The sequence below is a fragment of the Podarcis pityusensis genome (assembly GCF_964106645.2).
Source record: "Podarcis pityusensis genome assembly, chromosome: 9".
Taxonomy (NCBI): domain Eukaryota; kingdom Metazoa; phylum Chordata; class Lepidosauria; order Squamata; family Lacertidae; genus Podarcis; species Podarcis pityusensis.
Genome location: NC_138034.1, coordinates 75,152,953 through 75,180,252, shown reverse-complemented (window position 1 = coordinate 75,180,252; position 27,300 = coordinate 75,152,953). Strand labels below are relative to the sequence as shown.

The 27,300-nt window shown below is 45.7% G+C and overlaps 1 protein-coding gene across 1 annotated transcript; it reads right to left on the bottom strand.

Moving 5' to 3' along the window:
• Positions 1 to 428: 428 nt before the first annotated feature.
• On the bottom strand, positions 429 to 27,181 carry LOC308485419 (CD209 antigen-like protein D). Its single transcript, XM_081021299.1, has 9 exons — positions 27,063 to 27,181; positions 20,044 to 20,127; positions 17,704 to 17,781; positions 16,758 to 16,868; positions 10,482 to 10,580; positions 9,508 to 9,594; positions 4,236 to 4,387; positions 3,063 to 3,172; positions 429 to 801 (listed from the first exon to the last, which is right to left on the bottom strand). The coding sequence occupies exons 2-9, from the start codon at positions 20,096 to 20,098 to the stop codon at positions 651 to 653; spliced, it is 843 nt and encodes a 280-aa protein (XP_080877425.1). The 5' UTR covers positions 20,099 to 20,127; positions 27,063 to 27,181; the 3' UTR covers positions 429 to 650.
• Between the last annotated feature and the right edge of the window lie 119 nt (positions 27,182 to 27,300).

The following is a 27,300-nucleotide window of genomic DNA, read 5'->3' as shown; positions in this document are numbered from 1 at the left end:
ACTGCTCCACCCCCAATATTTTATTCAAGTTGGCACCCCTGCAGCCATGAATGCCATGAAAGCACCAGCACATGCTGCCAGTGCTGTGCCAGCACTGGTGTGGACCCCAGTCTTGCCCCCTGCCAAGTTCTGAAGAAATCGAGAGCAGTTCACAGTGTTTGTTTCCCAATGTTAGCTCCACATGAGAGTAAGGGCGCCAGAGTTTCCAGTGTTGAAGCCAAAGTTGTATTTCTGATTAATCTGCTAGAATGAGACACCAGGCGCTGGGTGGCCCCCATGCTCATTGCCTGGCATGCAGGGTTGTCCTTATGTGCCTTGTAAGGTAGTGACCATGGAGATCAGAAGGGGCAATGGGGCATCAAACACATAGAGTAAGGAAACAAATATTGGTATGCATTGCAAATAAATACATGAAACAGAAAACAGGCTATGACTGGACCCTTCCATTCTTTATTTTCGTAGCCATCTACATTTGAGCTTGCAGAATAAGGTCTTTTCAAGGTGTTTTTGAGGGCTGATGCCAAAGAGTACCATAATCTAGATGGCAGAGTGTGGATTGTGCATTAAAACAGCAGGGTGGGGTGATCTCTTGGTTTTGGTTTTGTGTAGTGATCATGAGATCCAGTTTTGTTCATCTTGAAAGTGTCTTCTTAGAGCCAAGCATCATTCGGCACCTTCTTGCAAATATACTGTGTCATTTGCTCACAGTTTAATGCTGCCCAGCAACTTCCGCGGCAATTAAAAGCCATTGCACCACAGTTGTGCTTCGCAGCTCTATTTGGCTCACCCCATTTCCAGAAGCTGAAAAGAAGAGAAATAGCAGCCTTGATCAGTCAAGATTGGATGTCTACTTCTTCACCCGCTCCCCTTGCCTTCTATCATTAAAAAGATGTTCAGCTCTTTCTCTCTTAACATCCACTCACAAGTGTGATGGATTTTTCTCCCCATATTTTAGAATTCTAACCATGTAAGGAAAACAACAACAACAACTATTGGTGTTTCGCAACTTTCTAACTTGTTGCAGGACCTTAGCAGAGTATATGCAGAGTTCATGAAAGCAATCGGTTGCAGGCAGGATGGACGAAGCAGGAATCAGTTACTTGTTGCTTATAGGTGTTTATTATGTACAGTGGACTTCAAGTTACTATTTACAGGAACAGAGCACAACATGGATCTTTAGCTCTCTCACCACACGACTCTTACACTAACACTCAACTCTCAACGCTCTACTAACACATTCCAGTCAATAGGCCATAAATCATTATTCCCATGAGTGAGCTTGACCAATGAGGGAGCTGTCTCCAGGCCTCTATATCTCCAGGCAGATTTTACTCCTTTACATTGCCTTGGCTGTTGGTCAACTCCTAATTGACTCTGTGTGAAGCTGCACGTATTCAAAATCCCAACAACAACTGTGGGTCGAGACTGTCTCTTTTCTTTTCACATGAAGTGATTTCTCATAAAGGTAAAGGTACCCCTGCCCGTAGGGGCCAGTCTTGCCAGACTCTAGGGTTGTGCGCTCATCTCACTCTATAGGCCGGGAGCCAGCGCTGTCCATAGACACTTCCGGGTCACGTGGCCAGCGTGACAAGCTGCATCTGGCAAGCCAGCGCAGCACACGGAACGCCGTTTACCTTCCCGCTGGTAAGCGGTCCCTATTTATCTACTTGCACCCGGGGGTGCTTTCAAACTGAGATGAGCGCACAACCCTAGAGTCTGGCAAGACTGGCCCGTATGGGCAGGGGTACCTTTACCTTTACCTTTACCTTTACTTTTACTAAAGGGCCCACCCCATGCATGAGGAGAGCAGTGACACTATACAGGAACAAACATAGCTATGTCCTCAAATGAATTGCAAAATATAATCTATAACCACAAAGCCATTATAGGGTTGGTTGATTGAAATGATATGATATCTCTCTATATATATCTTATCTGAATCTAACATGCTGGTTCTAAGTTTACTTTAATCAATTATCCATAGTTGACAAAGGTATCACCCTAGCCTCACTTTTATTGTCACTTGCATTCTCCAGTGTCCATTGTATACTGAATCAAGTCCCACTACACAGCACTAAAATTCTGTGATAAATGTATTCTATAACTCCCTCATTTTTAGCTCTCTGTGAATCTATTAAATTGATATTACTAGTAACGGTGTAGTAGGTGTTTTGTTTTTTTTACTCCCATGAGATGTTTGGGTGAGACCTGCCCTTTAATCAAGTCTAAGATCACAAACAGCAGTGGTTCCCAATTGGTGGTCCACAGACCACCCACCCAGGGGCTCCATGGTGTCATTCACATAACAAAAACTGCCACAGAGATATTAAAATGTTCAAAGGTAGGGTGGCCCATGGCGTGGCTTTTGAAAAAAAATAGGTCTGCAGTACTTAGCTAACTGGGAACCACTGGCATACAGGATTTAAGTTCCCAGCTAGTATTATACAACCCCACTGTCCGTTTGTAAAGTTTACTCAATACCTTTGACAAAAAGGATTAGTGGTTGGTACTGGGTGCATCAATGAAGATGAATGTCATTGGATTTTGTTCCAGGAGACCTTGCAAAATTGAAAGCAGCCCTCTGTTAATGCAGCCTTGGTAATAAATGCCAGTCCAGTTCTCTGTTCTACTACCAAGCTGTGGATGAGTGAGATCTTACTCTGACCTTGTACATCCATCAACACAAGCTGAAAAGAGTTGTTAGATACTTAAAGGGAACCATGAAGTGTCTTAAACTGCCAGCTGGCAGTGTTGCTCAGCTTTAGGTTCCTGCAAGTCCTTTTGAAGCTGAACTAAGGAGCACAAACCTTCAGCCTCTTCCGAATCACCACATTCATTAGGTTAGAGAAGCAGGAAGAGTAGCCTTCCTGCCTCTCCAACGTAGTGAAAAGCACCAGTCACTCACCGGGACAATGATGTGGAGGAGTACATATGTAGGTCTTTGGTAGTAGAGAAAATTGCATGGCAAAATGTATTTGGGGAGGGAAAGGATCAATTACGTAAACAGAATCTGCAACTTTTTGGAATGCATGCCATTAGCAAATATTTCTTCAAAAACTTACTGGGTTCTAGGTATTGTGCCTGACAGCCATTTCCATCTTGCTTGGTTGTCTTTAAAGAGTCCAATCCAAAAAAGGTTTCTTCTGATTTTTACTTGATTCACCACAAATTGCTGGGGTAGGGGTGGGGAGAAAGTAAAACAAGAAAATTTTCAGTAGGAATGAGGAGCAAGGCAGTTCTCTCAAAGCCTTTCTAGACAATGTCCCTTTCTCTGAGCTACTATAGCCCTTTACAAACATCCAACAGGCATGAAACAAACACATTTCAAAAGACACAGGTGTCACCTTTGAAAGCCAAATCCATATTTTTGGAGGAAGCCGTGATCAAAACTATGGTATTCCAAGTATGGTTGCATCAAGCACCAAGAATAATTTTGTACTGAGGATGTGCTATTGTCCCCCTGATCCAAGTTATGATGCTGCTGCTGATGGAATCAAGGAAGCATCCCAAAGAGAAAATATTGTAGTGAAGGGTAACTTCACCTGCCCTCACCAAGACTGACTACATGTGTGTTCCAGTCATGACACAGAGTTAAAATTTCCAGATACTGTAAATGACTGTGCCATAAAACAGTTCATCTTGGAACCATCTAGCGGGACAGTGACCCCGTGTGGCAAATACTCCAATATCTGTATCCATGTTTGTTTGTTGGTTCCAGAGCTATTGGAATCAGTCTGGTTGTGGTATGCTTGATGGGATGACAATGGGGTCTCACCTATGTCTGTGCCCTGCAGCATCCCAGTAGCCCCTCTGCCAGGGTTAAGGGGCTGGGAGAGGGATATACCTTGCAAGCTCCTCTAGAGTCATCTTCATGATCCCCTCATGCCAGAGGGTTAGGGTGGTGAGGGAAGCCTTTTTTTCTGAGCACTCAGTACATCTCAAAGAGCAGAGGAAGAATCTACAAGATTTCCCTCAAGTATTTACTACTCCTCCTTCAAGACCTCCTTCCTGACTGCCAGCTTCATTCTATTAGAGCTCAGCAGCACCAAGAAACCTTAGTTAGCCCCAGATGGTAGCAGCTGTTCCCTGCCCCACCCACCCCTTGGCTTGACTGATGGAGTTGCTGTATTGCCTGCATACAGGTGGATTGTACCTTCTTAAATGGATAGTGATGATAGGAGCCCTTTGACTCAAGAAGATCCCCTACCTTTTCAATACTCGGCTTTGATGCTCACCTGTTCTACTGATGTTTCCAGAGAAATTAGCTTGGCACCTTCCTTCTCACACACTTTTTGGGAATTCATCCATGATTGTGGCCCATGAGAAAACCAATAGTATGCCGTTGCAAATAAAACCCAACCATCATCCACATTTTTAGAGATGATGTCTTTGAGTCAGCCAGGTATGGAGGAAGAAGAGAAAAAGAAAACAAGATAAGGAATTTAAGGGGAACCACCTTGTATGCCTGTGCAGATTTCAATTACTTTTGTGAAGTTCATTTCTCTGGCCACATGATAACATATATTAATCTAGGAAGCTCAGAAATCTTAAAAAAAAGAACAACATTAACTCATCAACTAATGCTGATGCTGCAGTAAATAGCTGGGTGGGCATAGCTGGAACAGGGAGCGCAGTCAAGAACCTCACCTACTTGTTTCCACCTGGATACTTCGGGCAGCATTAGGGCAGACTTGAAGGATGGAGAGGGGGAGTAGCTGTGGTTTATCAAATTCTGTTTCTCTATCTAGGCTAACTGTCCAGTTGCAGAGGTGGGGAGGGCAATCTAGAGTGGGCAACTGGGACAGATGAGGGATTCTGCTGGTTTACCACCTGGTTTGCTGCCCAGCAGTCTCCCTGCCTGAGCTGACAGGATGGTTCCAGTGGGCCTCCAAATGCCTCTGGCGGATTTTCCAGCTCATCTGAAAGTGGGTGGTGCTCCTGCCAAGTTTTGGCCAAGCTGTGGAACAACTGAATAAAGATGATGATGATGACGACGACGACAATGATACTTTATAATATGCTGCCCATCTATCTGGGTTTTCCTCAGCTACTCTGGGTGAATTCCAACAAAATAAAACACAACTGGAGTCCAACCATTAAAAACTTCCCTGAACAGATGTCTTCTGAAAGTCAGATAGTTGTTTTTTTCCTTGACATCTTGGCTTGGGCCATTGACACGATTGGTCCTGAGCTCCCTCTCCTGCTTCATTCAGACTGTTTGGCCCCCTGGTATACTGCAGAGGTTAGGGCAAAGAAAGAAGCTGGGAAATGGCTTGAACGTGTGTGGAGGAAAAATCTGGTTGAATGCAATTGAACACTGGTGAGGGCTCATCCTCGAGCCTACCAAGTGGCAGTGAAGGCTACAAAGAAGTGTTGCTTAGCTTCCTCCATTGTGCCATCCAGCAGAGCTTTCTTGGGTAGAGTAGGGCCTGCTACAGTCTGGCCTGAAGGAGATGGTAGAACTGAAAGCAGCTTTCTGTGATTTGTTTGCAAAGTATTTTGAGGATAAAATTGACCCTTCATGACCCTTCTGTTACAGCAGATAAATCTTAAAGGGTGTCCAGAGCAGAGGCAGTGGTAAAATCACTCCTTAAGAAACCCAGCCTGATGGGCAGAATATAAATAAATTGTTGTTGTTGTTGTTGTTGTTGTTGTTGTTGTTGTTGTTGTTGTTATTCCCTGGGCTCAGAAAAATCTAAGTAACAGTCCATCAGTTGCTAATCTCACCTTCCTGGGCAAGGTTCTTGAGTGGGTGGTCGTGGACCAGATCCAGGTGCTCTTGGAGGAAACTGATTTTCTAGATCCATTTCAATCAGGGTTTAGGTCTGGTTTTGGCATAATGTCTTTAAAGGCAATCATATTTCCCAAGGTCAAAGAAAAAGAGGGGAAATGGCATTATATGTCAGCATTGCCCTTGAGCCAGTGCCACCAACTGGACTCATCCACTTCAGCCCCGAGTGGGCCAGGCGAGCTGGGGTAGCACTTCCAGAGACCACCTTCTACATAGGAGCAGGTCAAAGTGCTGTGGACTCACAGCTTAGTGTTGTGAGCACCGGATTCACTCCAACAAGAAGACAGTCGTCGCACAGCAGAGTACAGCAGACTCTAGCAGAGTATATAAACAACTCGGAGAGCAACTCTGTAGAATATCTTCTTTATTCTATCTACAACTATACAAACTATATACAGAGCTAAATAGGTCCAAGCATAAATGAATGCTGCACTGCACTGAGTGTCTGCAGCTGCTCTTAGCAGCAACCTTATCTCTACACACGATCTCTAACACTCAGTCTCTCTCTCTCTCTCCGACACTGACTGACTGACTGACTTGGTGCTGGAGCAGAATAAGTAGAAAGCAGAACACGCCTCCTCCTCTCTGGAGAATCAGCAGACTCCTCAGGAGATTCTTGGATATGGGAGGGGTGAAATCTCCTCATTGTACAACATCCACAAAATGTGTGTTTTCGTGCTGACCATCCTTCGCTTGTTTTTATGCACAAGTGATGCAATTTGCATTCGTTCCCCATCTCTGCTTTCACATCTAAAGCTTTATAAGCTATTTTATAGTCACTTTACCTATTATGTATTCAATGCTCTGTGCTTGCCTGAATTTGAATATGGACTAAGGATTCTGAGCCCCTGTGTTCTGACTCAGTACATGCTATCCAGTCACGCCATTCCTTTCTTCCACACAAGGCTGCAATCATGGAGGACCTGCACTGGCTTTTGGACAAGAAATCTCCTTGGATCTGGGGCCATGCTCAAAAGGCTGCTTTCAATGCTGTCAAACAGCTGCTCTCCTCTGAAAGAGTCCTTACCAATTTTGATGAGACCAAGTTTGTTGTGCTTGCCTGTCACACCTCCCCATATGGAACTGGCACAGTCCTCAGCCACCAGTAGCCAGATGGGTGAGAGGCCCCCAATGCATTCTACTCCAGAACTTTGTCATCTACGGAATGCAATTATGTCCAGATTGACAAGGAGGCCCTTGCTATCGTAGCAGAAGTACAGAAGTTCCATGACTACATCTATGGCCACCACTTCATTATCATAACTGACCACATGCCTCTGCTGGGCCTTTTTGCTGCTGATTAGAAGACGCCCCAGGTCCATCTTTCTCAGGGCATATGACTACGTGCTGCACAACGTTCCTGGCAAGAGCCTGGGCCACACAGATGCCCTAAGCTACCTGCCATTACCAGACATAGACATTGACCCGTCCCCAGCCCACAGTGTGATGCTGCTGGAGACTCTGCCCCAGCTGCCGCTCCATGCCATGGATGTCACCACACACTTATGTGTCCATCTCCTGTGTCCTCAACTGGATGTGGAGGGGGTGCCCAGCGGATCACCTTGATGCAGAATTCTCCCCATTTGTCTCCCAGCAACATGAGCTGTCAGTTCACAAGGGATGCCTTCTGTGGGGAAACTGGGTCATGATCCCTGCTAAGCTGTGGACCAGAGTGCTGGAGGCTCTCCATGTCAGTCACCCAGGCATTGTCCATATGGAAGCTCTGGCCAGTAGCTGCATCTGGTGGCCAGGCAGTAATGCAGCAGTAGAAGAGTGGGTCCAGCATTGCCAAGCCTGACAAGAGTCCTGACCATCCATGCCTCAGGCCCCAATCCAAAGGTAGGAGATGACACTCACACCATGGTCAAGTCTCCACATCAATTTTGCTGGTCCATGCCAAGGTCAGACATTCTTGATCATTGTGGACTCCTTGTCAAAGTGGCTCGAGGTGGTGCCTGTCTCAGCAATGACCTCCAGGATCGTCATCTGGGCCCTGCTGTGGGTCTTTCTTCACCCTATACGGCCTGTCAGACACCATCATGTCAGATCATGGAGTACAGTTCATGTCAGCCAAGTTCCAGAAGTTCATGGCCAACAAGCTAATCCGCCATGTCACAGCAGCACCGTTCCACCCATCAACGAATAGACAGGCTTAGAGAATGGTGAGGACCACCAAGGAATCCCTCACCCGGATTGCCCAGGGGGACTGGAACAAGAGCCTAGTTGATTTCCTGCTGCAGCAGCACATCAAACCCTGCATTGCCACAGGTTGAAGCCCAGCAGAGCTCCTTATAAACCAGAAGCTGGCATCACTCCTGGACTGGCTGCACCCAAATCTTGCATCTGATCGGCCTCCTGGCCAAGGGGCTCCAGCGGCCCCCAGGTCCTTCACACCTGTTGACCCTGTCTACATCCCAAACTACGAAGATCACCCTGCGTTTATCTCCACTGCTGTTACCGGGGCGACAAGCTTGCCACACCAGATGTTCAGGTCCACTGCCGGCATGTGGGCAAAATACGTTGACGCCTGTCTGATGCCCCAGCGCCAGCCACTGCTACCATGCCAGAACACAAGGTGAACGATCAACCTGACTCACAAGCTGGTGTACCTGATGAGAACCTGTGGCCCAGGGTAGAGCTGAGGAATGGGGCCCCAACACTTCAACACCAAACAGTTGTGGAGGCAATGACACCAGTGTCACCCATGACACCAGCTCCAGCTCCATCAGGATCCCCAACAACCCAAGGAGATGAGCTTCACCCATCTCAGTGGGTGAGGCACTGCCCACACCACTTTGATGAATATTTGTGTTGACAGGGATGAGTGTTCATGTTTAAGGGAGAAGGGTGTTTTCCTGAGCTTGAGTCCAGACTAAGGATTCTGAGCAGCTGTGTTCTGATTTGATACATGATATCCAATCATAGAATATTTCAGAAATCATTCCCCTTCTCTGCTTTTTCATAAAAAGCTTTATAAACATAGAATCATAGAATCATAGAGTTGGAAGAGACCACAAGGGCCATCGAGTCCAACCCCCTGCCAAGCAGGAAACACCATCAGAGCACTCCTGACATATGGTTGTCAAGCCTCTGCTTAAAGACCTCCAAAGAAGGAGACTCCACCACACTCCTTGGCAGCAAATTCCACTGTTGAACAGCTCTTACTGTCAGGAAGTTCTTCCTAATGTTTAGGTGGAATCTAATCATTATAATCACTTTACCTATAAAGCAAGTGTTCCCAGTGAAGGAAAGCCCACCTTAGAGACCTGTGCAGATAAATGGAGGATCCTATCCTGACCTAGGTTTGGCTGTCTGGGTACTTGCCGTGGCACCAAAACAGGCCTGTGGGTAGAGTGAGAGTTGCTATGGTCTGCAGGTATTTTATCCCACATGCCAATGAGCCAATTCACTATATGAGTAGGCTTGAGGGCTTCTTTCTGATGATGGGCTTGTGAAACAAGAGAGATTTTGTTGTTGCACCAATCACCCCACTGCCCAGCAGTCTCTCTGACCAAGTTGTCAGAGGTTGCCTCAGATGTGCTGTTCAAGAATCTCTCTTCCATGGATGAATATAGTAAAGGACAGGTCTTTTAGCTGACCTGAAAAGGAGGACAGCTCTCTGCTCTGGCTCTAAGAGTTTTCAGCTAGAGGAGGGGCTTTCAGCTGGGGCAGAATCAGGGCAGGATCCCACTGCACTACATCATAGGGTAGCTTACCAATTTCCTTTTGCAGTTGATCATTTTTGATGGCAAAATGCCGCACTTCGTCTGATAAGTTTTGAACTACAGCGAGTATTTGGAAGTCTAAAAGATTTGAAACAGTTTAAGGCAGGAGTATCTGAAATAACAATCTGCAAATATTAAGAAACCATTTCCAAACATTTTAAAACACTTTAGCCTGAAACAAGAAGCAGAGCTCCAGGATGGGGTTCTTATGAATATGAGGACAGACTTGATTCTCTGTGGCTGAGATCACCAATGAAAAGCCTCTGAAGAATCCTGCAGCTGGATCAGACCAAAGACCCATGCAATCCACTATCCTATTCTCATATTGAAAGTGGCTCATGAAGTATCTCTAATGTTCCCTTCCTTTGTCCTCCTTTTCTGCTGGGAATCACAGGGTCACAAAACAATTCCCCACTGAGTCACACAGTAAAGCGAAATATGCAAAGATTACTTTACAGTTTTCTATTATGCTTTCTGAAATTAAGAAAATACAGGCACCCAAACTCTTTTCCTGATGAATATTGGGTTGCATTCCACATAGTTCTAAAGAGGGCGTTCTGTAAGCTCAGGAATTTCTCCTTGTGCACTGCAATCTCCAGCCCCTTTCCCTCCATTCTGTTCTGAAGTTTCTCCCCACCCTGGAGTGCAGTTTTGGTGATGGCATGCAGGGAGAAGTGGGGGCAAAGTTCCTTTGCGCTAGTGCAAAAATCTAGCACTAGCACAAAAATTGTGAATTAACAGTGTGATGGGGGAGGACAGCATTTCTAGTGGGGAAATGTGAGAATCACAACCATCTGCTTTTCTTTATGCTGAGCAATGAAAAAGTGATAAACTCTATTGGGTGATGAGTTTCACTGAATGTTTTGCTCACACAATATGAATCCCAAAGGGAACTACAGGAATTGAAGTCCGTTTAAATTAAACATGTTCTAGCAAAAGTGAGGATTTGTATATAAAATGCTTACCATCCTTGTCCTTATGGGTTGAATCAATCCCAACAACAATGCTTCGAATCATTCCCAATCCCACTTGAAAATCAGCTCTTTTTTTCATTTCCTTCTGATCTAAGGAGGAGGTAGGTAGAAAAGAAATGAAGAAATTCTGTTCTAGCTTACTAGTCTGGTGACCTGGGGGAGGGGGATACTTGGTTTCAAACTGCTTTTAACATTGAATTTTAAATGCTGACTTGTAACGTGCCCTGGGAGCTTAGGGAGAAGAGTGAATAAAAAATCAAATCAACAAAAACATGAATATGACTTCTATCAATATTTTCTGCTCCCAGCCCTTATATTGATGTTTCCTGTCCCTTGATTGTGGCTGCCCTGGTGCTCAGAAGTCCTGTTTCCATTTGGCCTGTTGCTTCTGTCATCAGATGGTTGGCCTTCCTTTGAAAGCTTTAGATTTTTTGGTGTCTAGATACACCTGTCCTCTTTGTCCTAGAGACTTGCATTTGCCAAGCTGCCTCATGCCCTGCCGTATGCTTAAAATATGTAAAGTCCTGGATCATTTGGTTCCCTCCCCCTGAGCTTTGCTTACTTTGGAGTGCCATTTAAAAATGAACTAGGTTTACAAATAGTTTATGTGTTCATTTATCCAGTGCTATTTTTCTGGAGAAAGAGGTGCCAAACTCACCTTGAATATCTCCCTTGTGTGAGGAGAACCTGAGCTTACAGGGTTAAACAGCTCAGAGTGTACGCCCTGCCTACTGTGGGGTGGGGGGAGATTCTGCGTCACATCTGAGAGTCTCAACCCTTTGTTCTGTCTCTACTTTCGCTTTTGAGGAGAGCGGACGTGTTTCACGATGTTGTTAGACAATGGATAGTTCTGCTGTAAATAAAGCTGCTTTTAGTTGCTAGAATCCTGTCTGGACTTTGTTTAAGCACACTGAAGAAAGCACTGAAGCTTACAGCTTTCTCTGACTGCTGCTGGACTCTGCTTTTGCTCAGAGCATTGGAGTGCGGACTTTGGAGAATGCCGAGGCCTGGCAGCAGAGCTGCGCAGAGGGAGCGCACCGGGCGCCAGGCTTATCTGAGCAATAAATCACACTCAGAGGTTATGGGTGGCAGTGATACGCAATTAAAGAAAGCCTGCTTTGAAGTGCTGTGTGCTTAAAAGGCTGAGAAAGCTGAAAAGCTGCTGTTTTGGCTGCCGGAAGAAAAGACCAGCTTTGAGGCTCTGTCTGAGCTGGCTGGCTGCAAGCTGTGTGCTGCAAAGAGACGCTGGAGGCCTCTCCTCGGAGCCGGTTGGTACGCATGAGTACTCAAAAGCCCCAAGGGGGGCCGGGGGAGGAGATGGCTGAACTCCAGGAGAGTTTCGATGTCCCGTTTGAGAAGCTCACCGGGAAGTTCATAGGCCAGACCTGGGAAATCTGGGCCAGAAGAGCAAGGGGGTGGTTTGTGGCCACAGGGCTCTGGAGTCCAGTCCATAAGGAGCCGGCCCCACCTATGCAAGCTGCTGCTGGAGATGGTGCAGCAGACCTGGAGGCTGCTCTGCTGAGTGAGAGAAAGCAGAGAGAGCAAATAGAGCTCTGCATGTTGAAAGCAAGTGTGGACGCTTTGCTGTTGCCCCACCTGGAGGGCGTTGAGTCGGCTCAGGCCACCTGGCAGGTGCTGAGGAGTCTGTGTGAAAGCTCAGCAGGAGCCAAGGGCCGGGAGGAAGCCAAAGGCTGTGAGGAAGCCGAGAGCCCAGTGGGGGCTGCTGGCCATGTTCCTGACGTTACAGCTGGGAGTTGCTGCTTTGTCTCCGAGAGGCCACGTGATGTAGAGGCCCACAACCAGAGTGCTGGGGAGCGTGCAGGCCCAGGCTGGGCACCCAAAGGTGGGGGTGCAGGGAACGCAGGAAGAGCTGGAAGGGAGACTGTGAGAGCTTTTGCTTCCCATCGCTGTTATCGATGTGGCTCCCCCTCCCATCTGGTAAGAGAATGTCCAGTGGAGGCACAGGAACAGCTGAAGGCCATCTCCCGTAGCAACCAGATAAAGGGCTCTTCTTCGAAGCATGGGAAATGAAAGCCAAAGGCAGCTGGCAGAGACACTGAACATAAAGATTTAGCAGCCTCTATGGCAGCAGTCAAGAGTTGTCAACAGGACGCTGTGCTGACTTTTGTGATAGACTCAGGTGCTTCCCATCATCTCGTGCCATCTAGTGGATTCCTGGAGAACTGCACCTCTCTAACTTCTGGAAAGACTGTCTGTTTAGCAGATGGGACTAAACATGCTCTCACGCAGGCTGGCTCACTGTTTTGTTCTTTCTTATAGGATTCGATCCAGGCATTTGTTGTTCCAGGACTGTCCTGCGCGTTGCTATCTGTCAGTGCCCTTCTTGCTGAGAACTACAGAGTGTGTTTTGAGGACAATATGTGTTATATTTCTAAGAATGGACAGCAACTAGTCAGTGTTGAATGTAAAGACAGGTTGTTTGTACTAGATGCTTCTTTTGCAGGTCCAGATGACATGGCGGTGGCTCAAGCACAGTGTGCCAACGTTCCAGTCCATGATGCATGTGCCCACCTCTGGCACCGACGCCTGGCCCATGTGTCCTGGGGGTCAGTGAAGAAGATCCCAGAGTGCACTGAATGGTGCAAAATGAAATCATTTGCTAAGTTTCTAGATTGCAGGTCGTGCAAACACGCAAAGGTGAAAACGTGCACATACCCAACGTCTGAGAGGGTAACCACTAGGCCTTTTCAGTTAGTACATGCAGATTTGTGTGGGCCGATGTCTGTGACCAGTATGGGCGGAGCCAAACATGCGCTGGTTCTGATTGATGACCACACGTGCAACGGCTGGCTCTTCACACTCAAACACAAAAGTGAGGCCGCGCCGCTAATCAAAGACTGGATTGCGGCTGTGCAAAACTTTCAGAGTGATCGCGGTGGGGAGTTCACCGGGTCTGCGCTGCAAAGTTTCTTCCGCAAGAAGGGGATTCAACACAGGTTAACTTCTCCACACAGTCCCCAGCAGAACGGGATTGCGGAAAGGAGGAACAGAACGCTGCAGGAGATGTCCGCAGCATTGCTATTTGATGCCGGGCTCCCACAGCGCTTTTGGGGGGAGTCTTGGCGAACGGCCAACTTTATTTTGAACAGGTCGTTCAATCAGTGGTAGGTGACACACCCTACTTTCTGCTGCACGGAAAGAAGCCCAAAGTGCATTACTTCTGTGTTTTTGGCTGTGAGGCTTGGGTCCTCATACCAAAGGCCAAACACAAGAAGGGTGGCCCTAGGTCCCAAAAGATGATTTTCTGTAGGTATGAGCCAGGGACCAAGGGGTAGAGGTTTGCTTATCCATCAGGGAACCAGTCCAGGATTCTGCTCAGCAACAGTGCTGAATTCTGTGAGCAGAGTGGCTGGACACGGATACATAGGAACCCTGACATCCTGTCAGAAAGTCTGCTTGACTCTGCTGATGAAGAAGAGGAAGAGGTCGAACCTGCTACTGAGGCCCAGAGTCCTGACCCAGTGCAGGCAGAGGGGAGAATTTCTCCCAAGGCTGTGAAGCTTGAGCAACGCAGTGCTCCATCTTTTCCCACAGGTTCGGCTGAGAAGTCCAGAAGGCGCAGTAAGTCAGAGGGGGAGCACTCTGATGCCAAGGATGTTCTGGCTGGCCCTAGTGGGTCAGAGGGGGTTCCTGAAGTAGTGTTGCGCCGATTAGCTCGGATGACCAAGGGGAAACCTCCTGAAAGGTTTGCAGTCACTAGCGTGTGGGTCGGTATGGCACAGTGTGAACCCGAGAGTTTTGAGGATGTTCAGAAACTGCCTCAGGAAGAAGCCAGGAAATGGCATGAGGCGATGCAGAAGGAGATGAGCTCAATGGAGTCTCTAGGTGTGTTCTCCCTCACGAAGTTGCCGGTGGGCAAACAGGCCGTGGGTAGCCGCTGGGTTTACTGTCTTAAACCCACAGCGACAGGAGAACCGCAGTACAAGACCAGATTAGTAGCGAGAGGATTCACACAGCGAAGGGGGTTGCATTATACGGAAGTTTATGCTCCCACCTCTAGGAGTGAATCTCTACGCTTGCTCTTGGCCGTTGCTGCACAAAGAGGTTTGCTGGTGCATCACTTTGATGTGGATGTAGCCTACTAGAACTCAGACCTCCAGGAGGATCTGTACATGCTTCCTCCTCCAGGGTTTGAGGACAATGAGCAAGGTACTGTGTGGAATCCTCACAAGTCAATTTACGGCCTGACGCAATCGGCCAGGAATTGGAACTTGTGCCTGAATGAAGCTTAGGAGAAGCTAGGTTTCAGAAAGAGTCTTGCTGACAGTTGCCTGTTCCTTAGAGGATCAGGTGACTCACAGGAAATGGTGTTATTCTACGTTGATGACATCATTTACGTAGGAAGGGCAGACAAACAGGTGCAGAAGTTTGCCAAAGAGCTTGGAAAGCGGTTTCAGCTCAAGAACCTGGGTGCAGTAAAGATCTACCTGGGCGTGCAGATAGCGAGAACTGAGGATGGTAGCTTCTTGCTCAGTCAGAAGGGCAAGATTGAGCAGTTGCTTGAGAAGTTCAGAATGTCCGATTGTGCAGGAGTTTGGACACCCATGGAAACGAGTTACGTGAAAGATAGCCAGCAAGCAGAAAGTGCTGAGTTCGAGAATGCTGCACTCTTTCAGTCAGCTCTGGGTAGTCTGTTGTATCTGTCCCAATGGACCAGACCAGACATTGCCTTTGCTACCAATCTGCTAAGTAGGGAAGCGTCAAAGCCCAGTGTGAGTGCTTGGCACGGTATCAAGCGGGTACTACGTTACCTGCAGCATACCAAAGACTTCAGTCTCAAGCTACCAGCTGAAGGTGAGGTGAAGCTCACATGCTTTGCGGACAGTGACTGGGCGAATCTGCAGGACCGCAAGTCTGTGTCTGGGTTGGTGATAAAGTTTGGGAAGTCACTGGTTGGGTGGAAGTCCCGGAAACAAAGTCTCATTGCGCTGTCTTCTACTGAGGCTGAATTCAGCGCACTGTCAGATTTGTGCCGGGAACTGGAGTTCTATAGATGCTTGGTGCAAGAGATCTATGGGGATTGTAGCTTGCCCATCACGGTTTGGGAAGACAATCAGCCCTGTTTGAAATTAGCTGAATCTGCGCAATTTAAGGCCAGAACCAAGCATCTGGACATACGTTTTCAAAATGTGTGTCAGTGTGTTCAGTCAGGTTTGATACGGCTGAAATATTGTGCTAGTCACGATAACTTGGCCGATGGATTTACCAAACCTTTAAGCTTCCAGCATCATGGGGAGTTCTGTGGTGGTTTGGAGTTGGGGTAAGTTCTGTACTTACTTGCCCCACAGTAGCGCAGGGCGAGAGGGAGTGTGAGGAGAACCTGAGCTTACAGGGTTAAACATCTCAGAGTGTACGCCCTGCCTACTGTGGGGTGAGATTCTGAGTCACATCCGAGAGTCTCAACCCTTTGTTCTGTCTCTACTTTCGCTTTTGAGGAGAGCGGACGTGTTTCATGATGCTGTTAGACAATGAATAGTTCTGCTGTAAATAAAGCTGCTTTTAGTTGCTAGAATCCTGTCTGGACTTTGTTTAAGCACACTGAAGAAAGCACTGAAGCTTACAGCTTTCTCTGACCGCTGCTGGACTCTGCTTTTGCTCAGAGCATTGGAATGCGGACTTTGGAGAATGCCGAAGCCTGGCAGCAGAGCTGCACAGAGGGAGCGCACCGGGCGCCAGGCTTATCTGAGCAATAAATCACACTCAGACCTTGTTCTCTTAGATTAGCAACAGAGCCCACCTGAGAAGGGCTGGAACTGAACCCTGATGAATTTCGGCTGGAAAAGGCCCTGCATATATCTTGATATTTAGGTAGGCTCTGGACCCACCCACTTTGGCCATGGCCTTATCCTCTGCAGCCTGTTTTCCCCAAGCACTTTCCTTCAAGGGACTGGAGCCCTAGCAGAGGGCAGGGTGGTGAGGATCAGGAATGGGGGCTCTCCCCCAGCAAATGAGGATTAGTTGGGAAAGGAGGAGAGAATTGCAGCTGGGAAAGGGAATTGTCCAGGGTGTTCCAGGGACTTGTGTTAGCCTGTGCTTCTGTTCCAAGTACTGGAACTCACTTATTCAGGGAGAACAAAACAGTGTCATTGCTCTCAATGAATGACAGCTGTAACTCAACCCCTGATATCAAAGAGGGATGAAAGGGATAAATGGAAGGTGGATCCTGCCATCTCTTTTTGGAAATGCTACTGGCATTTAAGCAAAGCCCATGACAATAGTTGCAAAGTATGCTAATTATGTACTTACATAGAAGGAAAAGCAGCAGTGTCATGGCAGTAAGGATGAAAATCTCAAGTATGATAAATCTTTCACCCGTTGGAGATTTTAAGAAGGTAACCATGTCCTGAAAAGTAGATGCTTGAAGAAAGAAAATTCTGATTTAGCCATCAGTAGCTAACAGTGTTCTCGAAGCTACCAGCATGAGTTTGACCAAATGAGGGAGGCAGTGGGAGACAGGAGTGCCTGGCGTGCTCTGGTCCATGGGGTCACGAAGAGTCATACACAACTCAACAACTAAATAGCAACAAGTCAACATACCACTGCCACTCCAGGAAAAAGGGTTTCCATATGCTGTGGTAGCCATCAGCCAGAGACAGTCAGCTGTTCAAGGGGTGGTAATCTGGGTGGGTAAGCAGGTGGAGGAAGCAAGGGGGGATACCTTGCTGCTTGAGAAAGCTTTTCTGACCAATGTCTGGATCAGAAGACAGTAGCCTTTGATACTAAAGGACTTTCTGCTCCCCAAACAAATGACAAGATGCTCCCTCTGTACACATAATGCCACATACAGAAGCTGGGCTGGACTGGCCATTGGCTGATATTTCGATGCTGCTGATGGGGCAGCAGACTAACTGAGGAGGTGCAGTGCAGCTTGTGTGGTCTACCCATCTCTACCCACCCCAGCACCTGCTACCTGAGGCAACTGCCTCATTCTGCCTAATGGTAGAGCCATTCCTGGCTGCACACAGTAAAGGAACACCACAGCCAGCAGCAAGAGTGGGCTGAATCCTGGGGTTTCTGTGGGGCTTAGTGGATCTCTGGCACCCAAAGAGCTGTGTGGGCTTTTCTCTGCACTTCTCCCTAGCACAACCTGACTGGTTCCACTCTCTGCCTGCCTCTCCATCAACTTCCCTTTCCCATGCATTCCTCTACTTTATGAGAAACCTCATCCAATATGACTGTGCTGTATACAGACCACGAGTTTCTTTTGCTGTTGCTGAATCCTTTCTGGATGCTCCATCAGTTCCGCACTTTTTCATCCTCTCAGCTGCATCTGTGAAACAACAAGCTATTATAACAACTATGAACACATTGGTTGTATGGTGGGTGTTTTCCCTTCCAAGCTCAGAGTATTAGTCTCTTGTCAAGCATTAAAGCTCACAAAATTTGCTTTTGTTGTCCTGCACTTAATCTCCCTATTAGGAGCATAATTTTTAAAATAGATGCACATCTACAAATGTCAAGGATTTCATCGGTACAAAGTTGAAATGGACAACAACATCAGGCCAAAAATATGTCTCAATGAGGCATTTCCAACATTAAACTTTGGCGTCTATCAGTATTAGACAATCATTTCCTGTAAAGACATTGTTGAGTCCAATATAACTGAAATGTCTTTCTTTTTCTTTTGCTGGATCAGTCTCCATCTTATACCAAAAAGATGTTCCATATGGATTCAAAGGTATTGAAAAATGTTTTAGATAATATAGCATTCTCTCTCTCTCCACATTTTTATTAGTTTTTTTAAACATATCATTTCCAACAAGCATTTAACATAAATTCTTATCTTATACAAAGTTTTAGACTTCCATCAACAACCTCTGATGATTTTCCGTTCTTTCTCACTTGTTCTGCATTTCTTAATTTCTCTATTACTCTTAATTATCATTAACTAATAATTCTTTTCATAGTTTTTCTTGCAATATTTCAAATAATCCTCCTTACAGAACTTCTTGCAGTCCTACAAGCGTAATCTGTTCATTACAATTGCTTTTCAAATAATATTTAATATTTAATTAAATAATATTTAATATATTTACTGATAATATAGCATTCTCATTTGCATTCTATTCTTCTCTAAGCTCCTGGATATCTAGTTTATAGGACTTCAGTAAGCATTTGCAAACAACAGTTATGAACTGGCGTTAAGAGGAGCAGCCAATTAAATTACGGTAATTTTTCCTTTCTTCAGCTGTGGACATCAGTAATATTGTATTGTCCTTTACTTATTGCCTAATTTTTAATAAGTTACCGTGTATATATTCCTGAACTGTTCCCTCATCCCCTAGTTGTCTACGGAGATCATCTGTTAGGGCAACCAGAGCTGTCTCGGTCCTGAAACCAGGATGGAACCCAGACTGAAATGGATCTAAAGCCGATGTTTCCTCCAGAAACCTACCAAGCTGTTCAGCAACCGCTCTCTCAATTACCTTACCCAGACATGGAAGATTTGAAACTGGGCGGTAATTGGATAGATCTAAAGGATCTAGTGAAGTTTTCTTTAAGAGCGGACATACCACTGCTTCCTTCAGCTCCCCTGGGAATGTCCCCATGCCAAGGAACAAATTGATAATTTCAACCAGGGGGATCCGGGCGACACCTGGGCATGCCCTAATCAGCCAATGATACACTGGGTGAAAGATTTTGGGAATAATATACAACTTGCAGCATGGGAGAACTTAGGGAATTGGAATTTAAAATTCACAGCATGTTGCACACTGTAAGGAAATTATACGAAAATGATACATCATTGGTATTTAACTCCCAGTCAATTAGCAAAAATGTATAAAACAGGGTCAAATATATGTTGGAAATATAAGGAAAAAGAAGGCACCTTTTATCAAATGTGGTGGACATGTAAGGTAGTAAAAGAATTTTGGGAAATGTTATTTAATAAATTGGGGGGAAAGTTTAATTTCCCCCCCTTAAAATCCTCAAATACTTTTTGTTAGGAATTCTAGGCGCTGAAATCCCAAAGGAGCAGAAAAGACAATGTACATGACCATGGCTGCTAGGATGTTATTGGCCCAGAGATGGAAATAAGATGAATTCCCTACCAGAGAAGAATGACAGATAAAGTTGGTGGATTATGCCGAAATGGCAAAAATGAATCAGAAATCAGGAAAATTTTAAGGAATGGGGAAAGTTTATAATCTATTTTTAAAACCAGTGTAAACAGCTAAAATTCTTAGTGTGGTTGGAATACCACTTGTAGTTTAATGGAGAATTTTGGACATAATAGAAATGTAAAAGATTTGGATTATTATAAAAGATGCAGGAGGAAATGACTAACAATCGGACCCACAAAGGGGAGGAGGGAAGTCCAGGGGATTCTTTGGAATCTTGTTTTTATATTGTACGTTGATATTTAATTGTAAAATTTTAATTTGAAAAACGAAATAAATAAATAATAATAAAAAGACTTTGGAGACCACAAGTTGGACATGGAAAAGAAGCAGACAGAACCTGTGCATTTCCCATGCATTCCTCTACTTTATGAGAAACCTCATCCCATATGACTGTGCAGTATACAGACCATCAGTTATAGTTGCCGATAGTGTTGGAGGCTCTGTGGGCGCTCGCTGCTCCATCCTCTCAGTTGTGTTTAGGAAACAACAATCTAGAATAAGACAACAACAAATGGAGAATAAGATTAAGAGCACATTAGGTAGAAAGTGGCATCAGTATTAGACCATCCTTTCCCGTAAAGACGTTGTTGAGTCCAATATACAGTATTTTTCACTCTATAAATCCAATTGAATCTAGCAAGACTTTGGACACCACGAGTTGGACCTGGAAAAGAAGTAGAGGGGAAGCTGTTACCCAGGCTCTCCAAGTGTGCCATTTTGTTTTCTTTTTGCAAAGACCCAGCTTGACATCTGATGCTGTGGCTTAAAGAAAGGACTGTTGTCTAATCCCATTTCAAAGCCATCTGATCTAGCAGCCCTTGATATGCAAGTAAATGGGTTTCCCAAAGACTTATATTTTCTGGATCATGATCCTAGATCTGGATTTACAAACTGGGCCCATGAATCAGAGCAGGGCACCTGTATTGCCAGGGAATAAAACATAATGTGATGCTCCTGGTTTGCAATGTAGCTGGAGCTTTAATATAAGGAACCTGGCTGTTTGAGAAGAAGCGAAACTTCATGGCTTGACCAGCTATCAAACACCTGACTGCATGGGGGAAGGAAGGAGGAAGCAGTTGACTGGGAACAAGGAAAGTAACCTTACAGTGACTGAACTGCACAGATAAAGAATGCAAATGAAAGCCCACATGTGTCGACTCCCAGGCCAGATCAAAGGATGGGAACGGAATTACATCATGAATTACATTTGTTGCAAGCTTGGCATGAGACCTACACTACAGACTACCATATTTTTCCGTCTATAAGATGCCCCCATGTATAAGACACCCCCTATTTTGGGGGACTCCAAATTAACAAAACACCCCTCAGCACAACCCATGTATAAAACGAGCCCCAATTTTAAACCTAAATTTTTAGCTAAAAAACCCTAGTCTTATACAAGGAAAAATACGACATATAAGGGCCAGAAGCTGAAGGAGACAGGGAGATCTTGATACATTGTTCTATGCTCCATTCCAGAATGTGAAGAGAACGACCATCTACCAGTCTGAAGTATCCCAGATAAGCCTTCCAGATCTCCATCGGCTGGAGAGACATGAAGAACTAAACCTATTCTATCTGTTTTGTTGTTGTTGCCTGAGATATTTTGCTTATTGGTTATATTGCTAGCTTTGTAGTTTATCACAGTTGCTGTTGGCTTTATATTAGACTGCATTCCAGGTTGCTGATCAATTTCTTTCCTGATGTTTACCAATTAATAAGAGTTTGTCTCTACCTAAGAGTCTGTCAGTTCTCTGTCCAGTGGAATCTAAAGAACCTCTTGCTTGCCTGGTGGTTGCTATTGGCCAAACAGCCAGTAATACAGTAATACAACTGGTAACACAGCACCTGTACACAGCCCTAGATTGTTGTTGTTTTTTAAAATGATATTTATTGAGATTTCAAAGACAAAAAATTACATAAAAGACAATGAAAAATATAGAGAGAAAAAAAGAGAGAAAAAACATACAAAATGCAAAGTATAAAAAATATATAGAAAGAACACTTAGAAACAAATTTATCCTTTCATATCTTACATTTCATTTCCTTACTTTCCTGACCTCCTCTCACCTCCCTTTTTTGTATTCCGGTTCAATTGGTTAATTCAGCAATTCCTTTCCCTCTTTGTTTTTGTCTTAGTCCTTTAACTTAATATATTATAGCTTTAGATTCTCACCTATTAACCATCCATTTTTGCATACACCTTTATGACATTGCTGCTAAAACCACTTAACTTCATTCTGACATCATTCTAACATTCATTAATTTTACAATATTTCTGTAAGTAGTCTTTAAATTTCTTCCAATCTTCTTCCACCGACTCTTCACCCTGGTCTCGGATTCTGCCAGTCATTTCCGCCAATTCCATGTAGTCCATCACCTTCATCTGCCATTCTTCCAGAGTGGGTAGATCTTGTGTCTTCCAATACTTTGCAATAAGTATTCTTGCTGCTGTTGTAGCATACATAAAGAAAGTTCTGTCCCTCTTTGACACCATTTGGCCGACCATGCCCAGGAGAAAGGCCTCTGGTTTCTTCAGAAAGGTATATTTAAATACCCTTTTCATTTCATTATAAATCATCTCCCAGAAAGCCTTAATCCTTGGGCACGTCCACCAAAGGTGAAAGAATGTACCTTCAGTTTCTTTACATTTCCAACATTTATTGTCGGGCAAATGATAGATTTTTGCAAGCTTGACTGGTGTCATGTACCACCTGTATATCATTTTCATAATATTCTCTCTTAAGGCATTACATGCTGTGAACTTCATACCTGTGGTCCATAACTGTTCCCAGTCAGCCATCATTATGTTATGTCCTACATCTTGTGCCCATTTAATCATAGCAGATTTCACTGTTTCATCTTGAGTATTCCATTTCAACAGCAAGTTATACATTCTTAAGTTATACATTCTTACAACTGGTAATATAGCACCTGTACACAGCCCTAGATTGCACCACCACTCAGTTCCATTAGATGACCCTGAGGTCTAGTATTTGAAAAAGAAAAACCATCTGTAGTTTATAAAATCTCCCTATCATTTTCCCTCTTGGTGACCTTTGGCCCTGGAATGAGACCCTGCAAATATCAAAGCTTGTAAGGAGAGTGTTACACCCCTCAGACCCCTTTCTGTTTGGATACCTTGGTGTTGCCATGGAACAATCTTTTCCCTAATTTCCTCCTAAGGGTTTTTCATCCTTCCACTGGCTAAGAACCACCTCCCTTGTGATGTCAGGCATTCCAGAACTCCTCCCATTTAGGCTATACCATTTCCTGATTGGCTGCTCATCACATCCAATCAGCATTCCACATCAAGCATAAACCTAGGGAAATGTTGGTTTCAGATTTGATATACTATTTTTTTCCCCCAAAAGTTATTAGTTTTATTTTTTATTTAGACTGGATACATACTTTACCTTCAAAGCATATCCCCCAGAAGAATCCTTACTCCTCATAAACTCTGCTAGTAATATTGGAAAGCTTCCTATCTCAACACTTGTACCAGGAAATATGGCAAAGTGCATTAGTGTAAATCTTCATTTGCAAAGTTAAAGCACAAAGACAAGGAACAGAAACATTCAAATTTCAACATTTTTGGTTCTACATTTATTGAATGCATCATCATCAAAACATACACGCCACCAGTGCTATTTTTCCAGAAAAATGGGTACCGAAACCACTGGCGGAGGAATGGGAGTCCAGAGGGAGTGGCCCGCCCCCCGTCCCACTATTTCGGTAGGGTGCCATTGCTGCGACCCCCCGGACACACGCCACGCATACCTGCATGTACCGGGTGCCATGCCCCCCAGAACGTGCGTCACGCCCTTGCAGACAGCATACCACGTCCCCAGGATGCGCACCATGCTCCTGCAGGTGGTGTGCCACACCCCCAGGATGTGCGCCACGTCCCCGGGGTGCACTCTCCTCCCAACGGAGGGTGCCAGCCATGCCATCGCCTGCTCTCCGCCCGCAGTAGCGGAGCATGCAGCTTCGCCACTGACCGGAACTGACCACAAACACTTCCCTTGCTCTCTTATAATGGTGTCTGCCTGAGAGGTGTCAGAACTGAGTTCAAGCGAGTTCCAGATGCAAAAAAGCCCTGCATGTAGCTGACCTTCAACCAATGGCAACTCATAGAGAACTGTACTTGGAAAGAAAGATAGATCTGCACAAACTCTGAGCTGAACTCTGATAAGCTTCATATGCTAGAAATCCCTCATAACTATGTACCCTTGTTTCTCTTGTTGTTTATTATGTTTTTGTATGTTTATATGTCACTACCAATAAAAATATTGTTCAAAAATGTTAAATCCTGTCCTTCTGTATAAAGATGCAAGAATCATATAATACTGGTCGTAAAGGTTCTCCAGTGGCTCCCAGTACATTTCCGAGCACAATTCAAAGTGTTGGTGCTGACCTTTAATGCCCTAAACGGCCTCAGCCCTGGATACCTGAAGGAGCTTCTCTACCCCATAGTCCAGCCCGGACGCTGAGGTCCAGCTCCGAGCGTCTTCTGGCAGCTCCCTCACTGTAAGTGTAGCATTATGAGGCTTTGCCCTCGAGTGGGAAAAAATATTGCACCCGGGAGAGGGAGTGGGAGTCAAACAGACATTCAAGGAATAGTTTCAGAGAAAAAGCTTTATTTCTACCATCCATGAACTGGTAGAAGGAGCAAGTGTGATAACTCATAAACAAGCACGGGTTGACAATCATTTGCACAGAGCATATATTCCCCTTCCAGTTCCCTCCCCTTTCTCCTCCTCCTCCTCAAGAGTCCTCCCCCATGAGTTCCCCTGAGCATGAACAGAAAGCTCCTGTCTTGGGACTCTTTTGGACTCTTCCCAGGAAAGGGGGTAGAGAAGCCTTGCGTTCAGCGTGTTCAGATGTGTTACAACCAAATGAGATAAGATTCAGTTCTGTTCTTTTAGCGAGGTCAACTGGCCTGAGAAATGGAAAAGCATTGTTCTATTCAGCTAAGATGCTTAGCTAACGGCTTTTAGCTGCTGAGAAAATGATTTTGAAAAGCTTTGAGCCTGCTTTGGCCGGGGGTGACTTCGGGCCTAGGTGGGGCACCTGTCCTCACCTCCTTCATTCCCCCCTCTTAATTTGGACAGCTGCCAGGCTCGTCCCAAATGGGCCACTATCCTTTCTTGAGGCGACTGATGCTTGCCCCAATTTTGGGAGCTGCCTCCTGCAATTGTTGATAGGTCAGCCTAATGCCTGTTCTTCGACGGGGTGCAGAAGTTATCGGGTCAGGAAGCAAACCCCATGCCTGCTACATACCTAATATACATCATGTTCTTGAGCAGTACACTACCTCTCCCTTCTGAAGCCCACACCAAGCGTGTCAGGCATGCAGTCAGATTGCAGCCAAAAGATAAGTTCCTGGCGTGGACTCAGGTGTAACGGTTTGGGCTGGGAAGGTACGATTGCAGCGGGATTGCATCCCCCTGGAAAGGGATGGAATGATCGGGACTGTAACTGATGATTCATTCCAAGGCACAGGGAGGAGGGGCACTCCCCCAGAGCATCTACAGGTGCCAGAGTGCAGACAGTGCAATTGGTTCGATTTGCAGAATAAGCCACCATTTCTTCCATTTGCACCCACATTTTATTTGTGGTTCAAAGGGGGCTTTAGGTAAGTTCTGGAGGCTCTGGGTGGAGCTCTGCCAGGTGGCAAGATAATGAAGTGGGCTGGGGTTTAAGTACCCTGAATGAAAGACCCACAAAAACACCCTCCTCTGCAGGGGTGGCGTACCTTCAATAAAACTGAATATGCAAAGGGAAAGAAAAGAAAATGAGAAAATGTCCTCTTTCAATCCATGCTGGATTCTCCAGCCGTGCAAAACGTCAGCGTCCAGGAGTGACGTCAGCAGGGCGGTAGTTTCGCGGGCGGTGGACGTCTTGGGTCTCTTCCAACAAGGCTGGAGCGGCGTCTGGTCCAATCTGGGTCCTCATCACCTGGTTCATAGGGATGCAGAGGCTCGACTAAGGCACAAGGTGTTCAAGCAAAGGCTCACCTGTTAAAAGAAGAGGAAAAAACACGGTAGAGCGACTGCACATTTGATAGATAACATTCGCACATAAGGTATATTAACTCAAAAGGGTATGCTTGGCAGGAAACTTCGCAAGGGGTAAGCTGAGATTTTTAAAAGTCTTTTTTCCTGTGCTCTATTTTTTCAGAGCTTTTGTGGCCTGTAAGCCATGTTGCAAATTTCAGTTCATCTGCTAGTGTCTGTAGGAAGAACAATGTGTTCCTTCACACTGGCAAAGTTTCAAAAATCCTATGTTATGCTGGGGCTCCTTCTTCAGAGTAAAATAGCATCTTAAAAAGAAAAACTTTTGACAAAGTTTACAGAAAGCATTCACTTGATTTTAAGAAAGTCACTTTCCAGGTTAGTACTTGGGGCAGGGGGGTGGGTAACCTTTGGCCTTCTGGGTTTATGTTGCTTGACTGTAAATCCTAATTGGCTCCAGGCAGTAGCAGGTCAGAGTAGCTGGTTGGCGAGAATGCAGCAGTGTCCTTCTGATATCAGCCAAGAGATAAACATGCCATGCCTCACATCCCATTTCCCCCCCCCCCCGAAGCTATTGCGAGTGCCTGGCACAAGTAAAAAAAAAGCTGATGTCCTGTTACTTGCATGAATTGAGAAACAGTCTGTTCACTTGCCTTTGCTGCAACAGTCTTTTTGCTTGGGGGTTGTGGAGGGGCAGCGGGCAGGGAGGGAATCTCATTTGGATCCTTAGCCTGGGCACGGGGCGGAGAAGCAGCCCTCGGAGCCCTATTTGTTCCCAGATCTGGTAGCCTTGGTGCAGTTGCTGCATAGGGTGGAGGGGGGCTAATTATTCCTCCCTCCTCTGCAGTTTGGCTTGGGTAAACACAGTTCTACTTTTCCGAAGCCATGGGGATGGTCAGGCAACTTCACATAAGTGTTGGAGTCTATTTTTCTTCAGTTTTTAAATCCCCACTCCTCTATTTTTGTGGCGTCTTTCCAATTTTTTCCAGGAAGCACTGTAATGGGGTCGTGGGAGTTGTTTTACTGCTTTTATTCCCCTTGACCATGGGACCCTCCATCCTCCTAGCGTTATTTCTCACTCAGTCACCTTTTTTTGAGTCTTATTAGTGGCCTGTACGGACTTGCCAAAGACCACACACCACTTCGCCGGTGGTGCTGCGCCCCCAACGTCTCACGCACTCAAAACATTCACTAGAGTGTCCCCACACGCACATTCAGAAACCCATGCACCTCCCCCAATCCCCCTTTTACCAAAAACCAACCGGCCGCACTTCACGGCTTCGACTGGGGCCCAGCAGCACCTTTACTGCTCCTACTGGGCGGAACCAAAACCAGTGGCACCTTTATTGCCCTACTGGTGGGGGCTGATCAAACCCCTCTGCTCCCACAAATACCCTGTGGAGCTTTACCTTTTTCCTCGAGGTACCTTCCTTTGGCCGTTGCTGTTTCTCCGGTCCTTGCAGTGTCTCCACTCAGGAACGGGTGGCAATTCCTCCCACGAACTTGGCAGGATGTGCACTGGAACCGCTGACACCGAATCCGAGCTGTTCACCACAGGGACGCCTTGGACCCACATCCCTTGTCCTCGGGGAATGCTGTTTTCCTGGCCAAAGCACCAAGAAATGAATTTTAGAAACAGTCTAACAC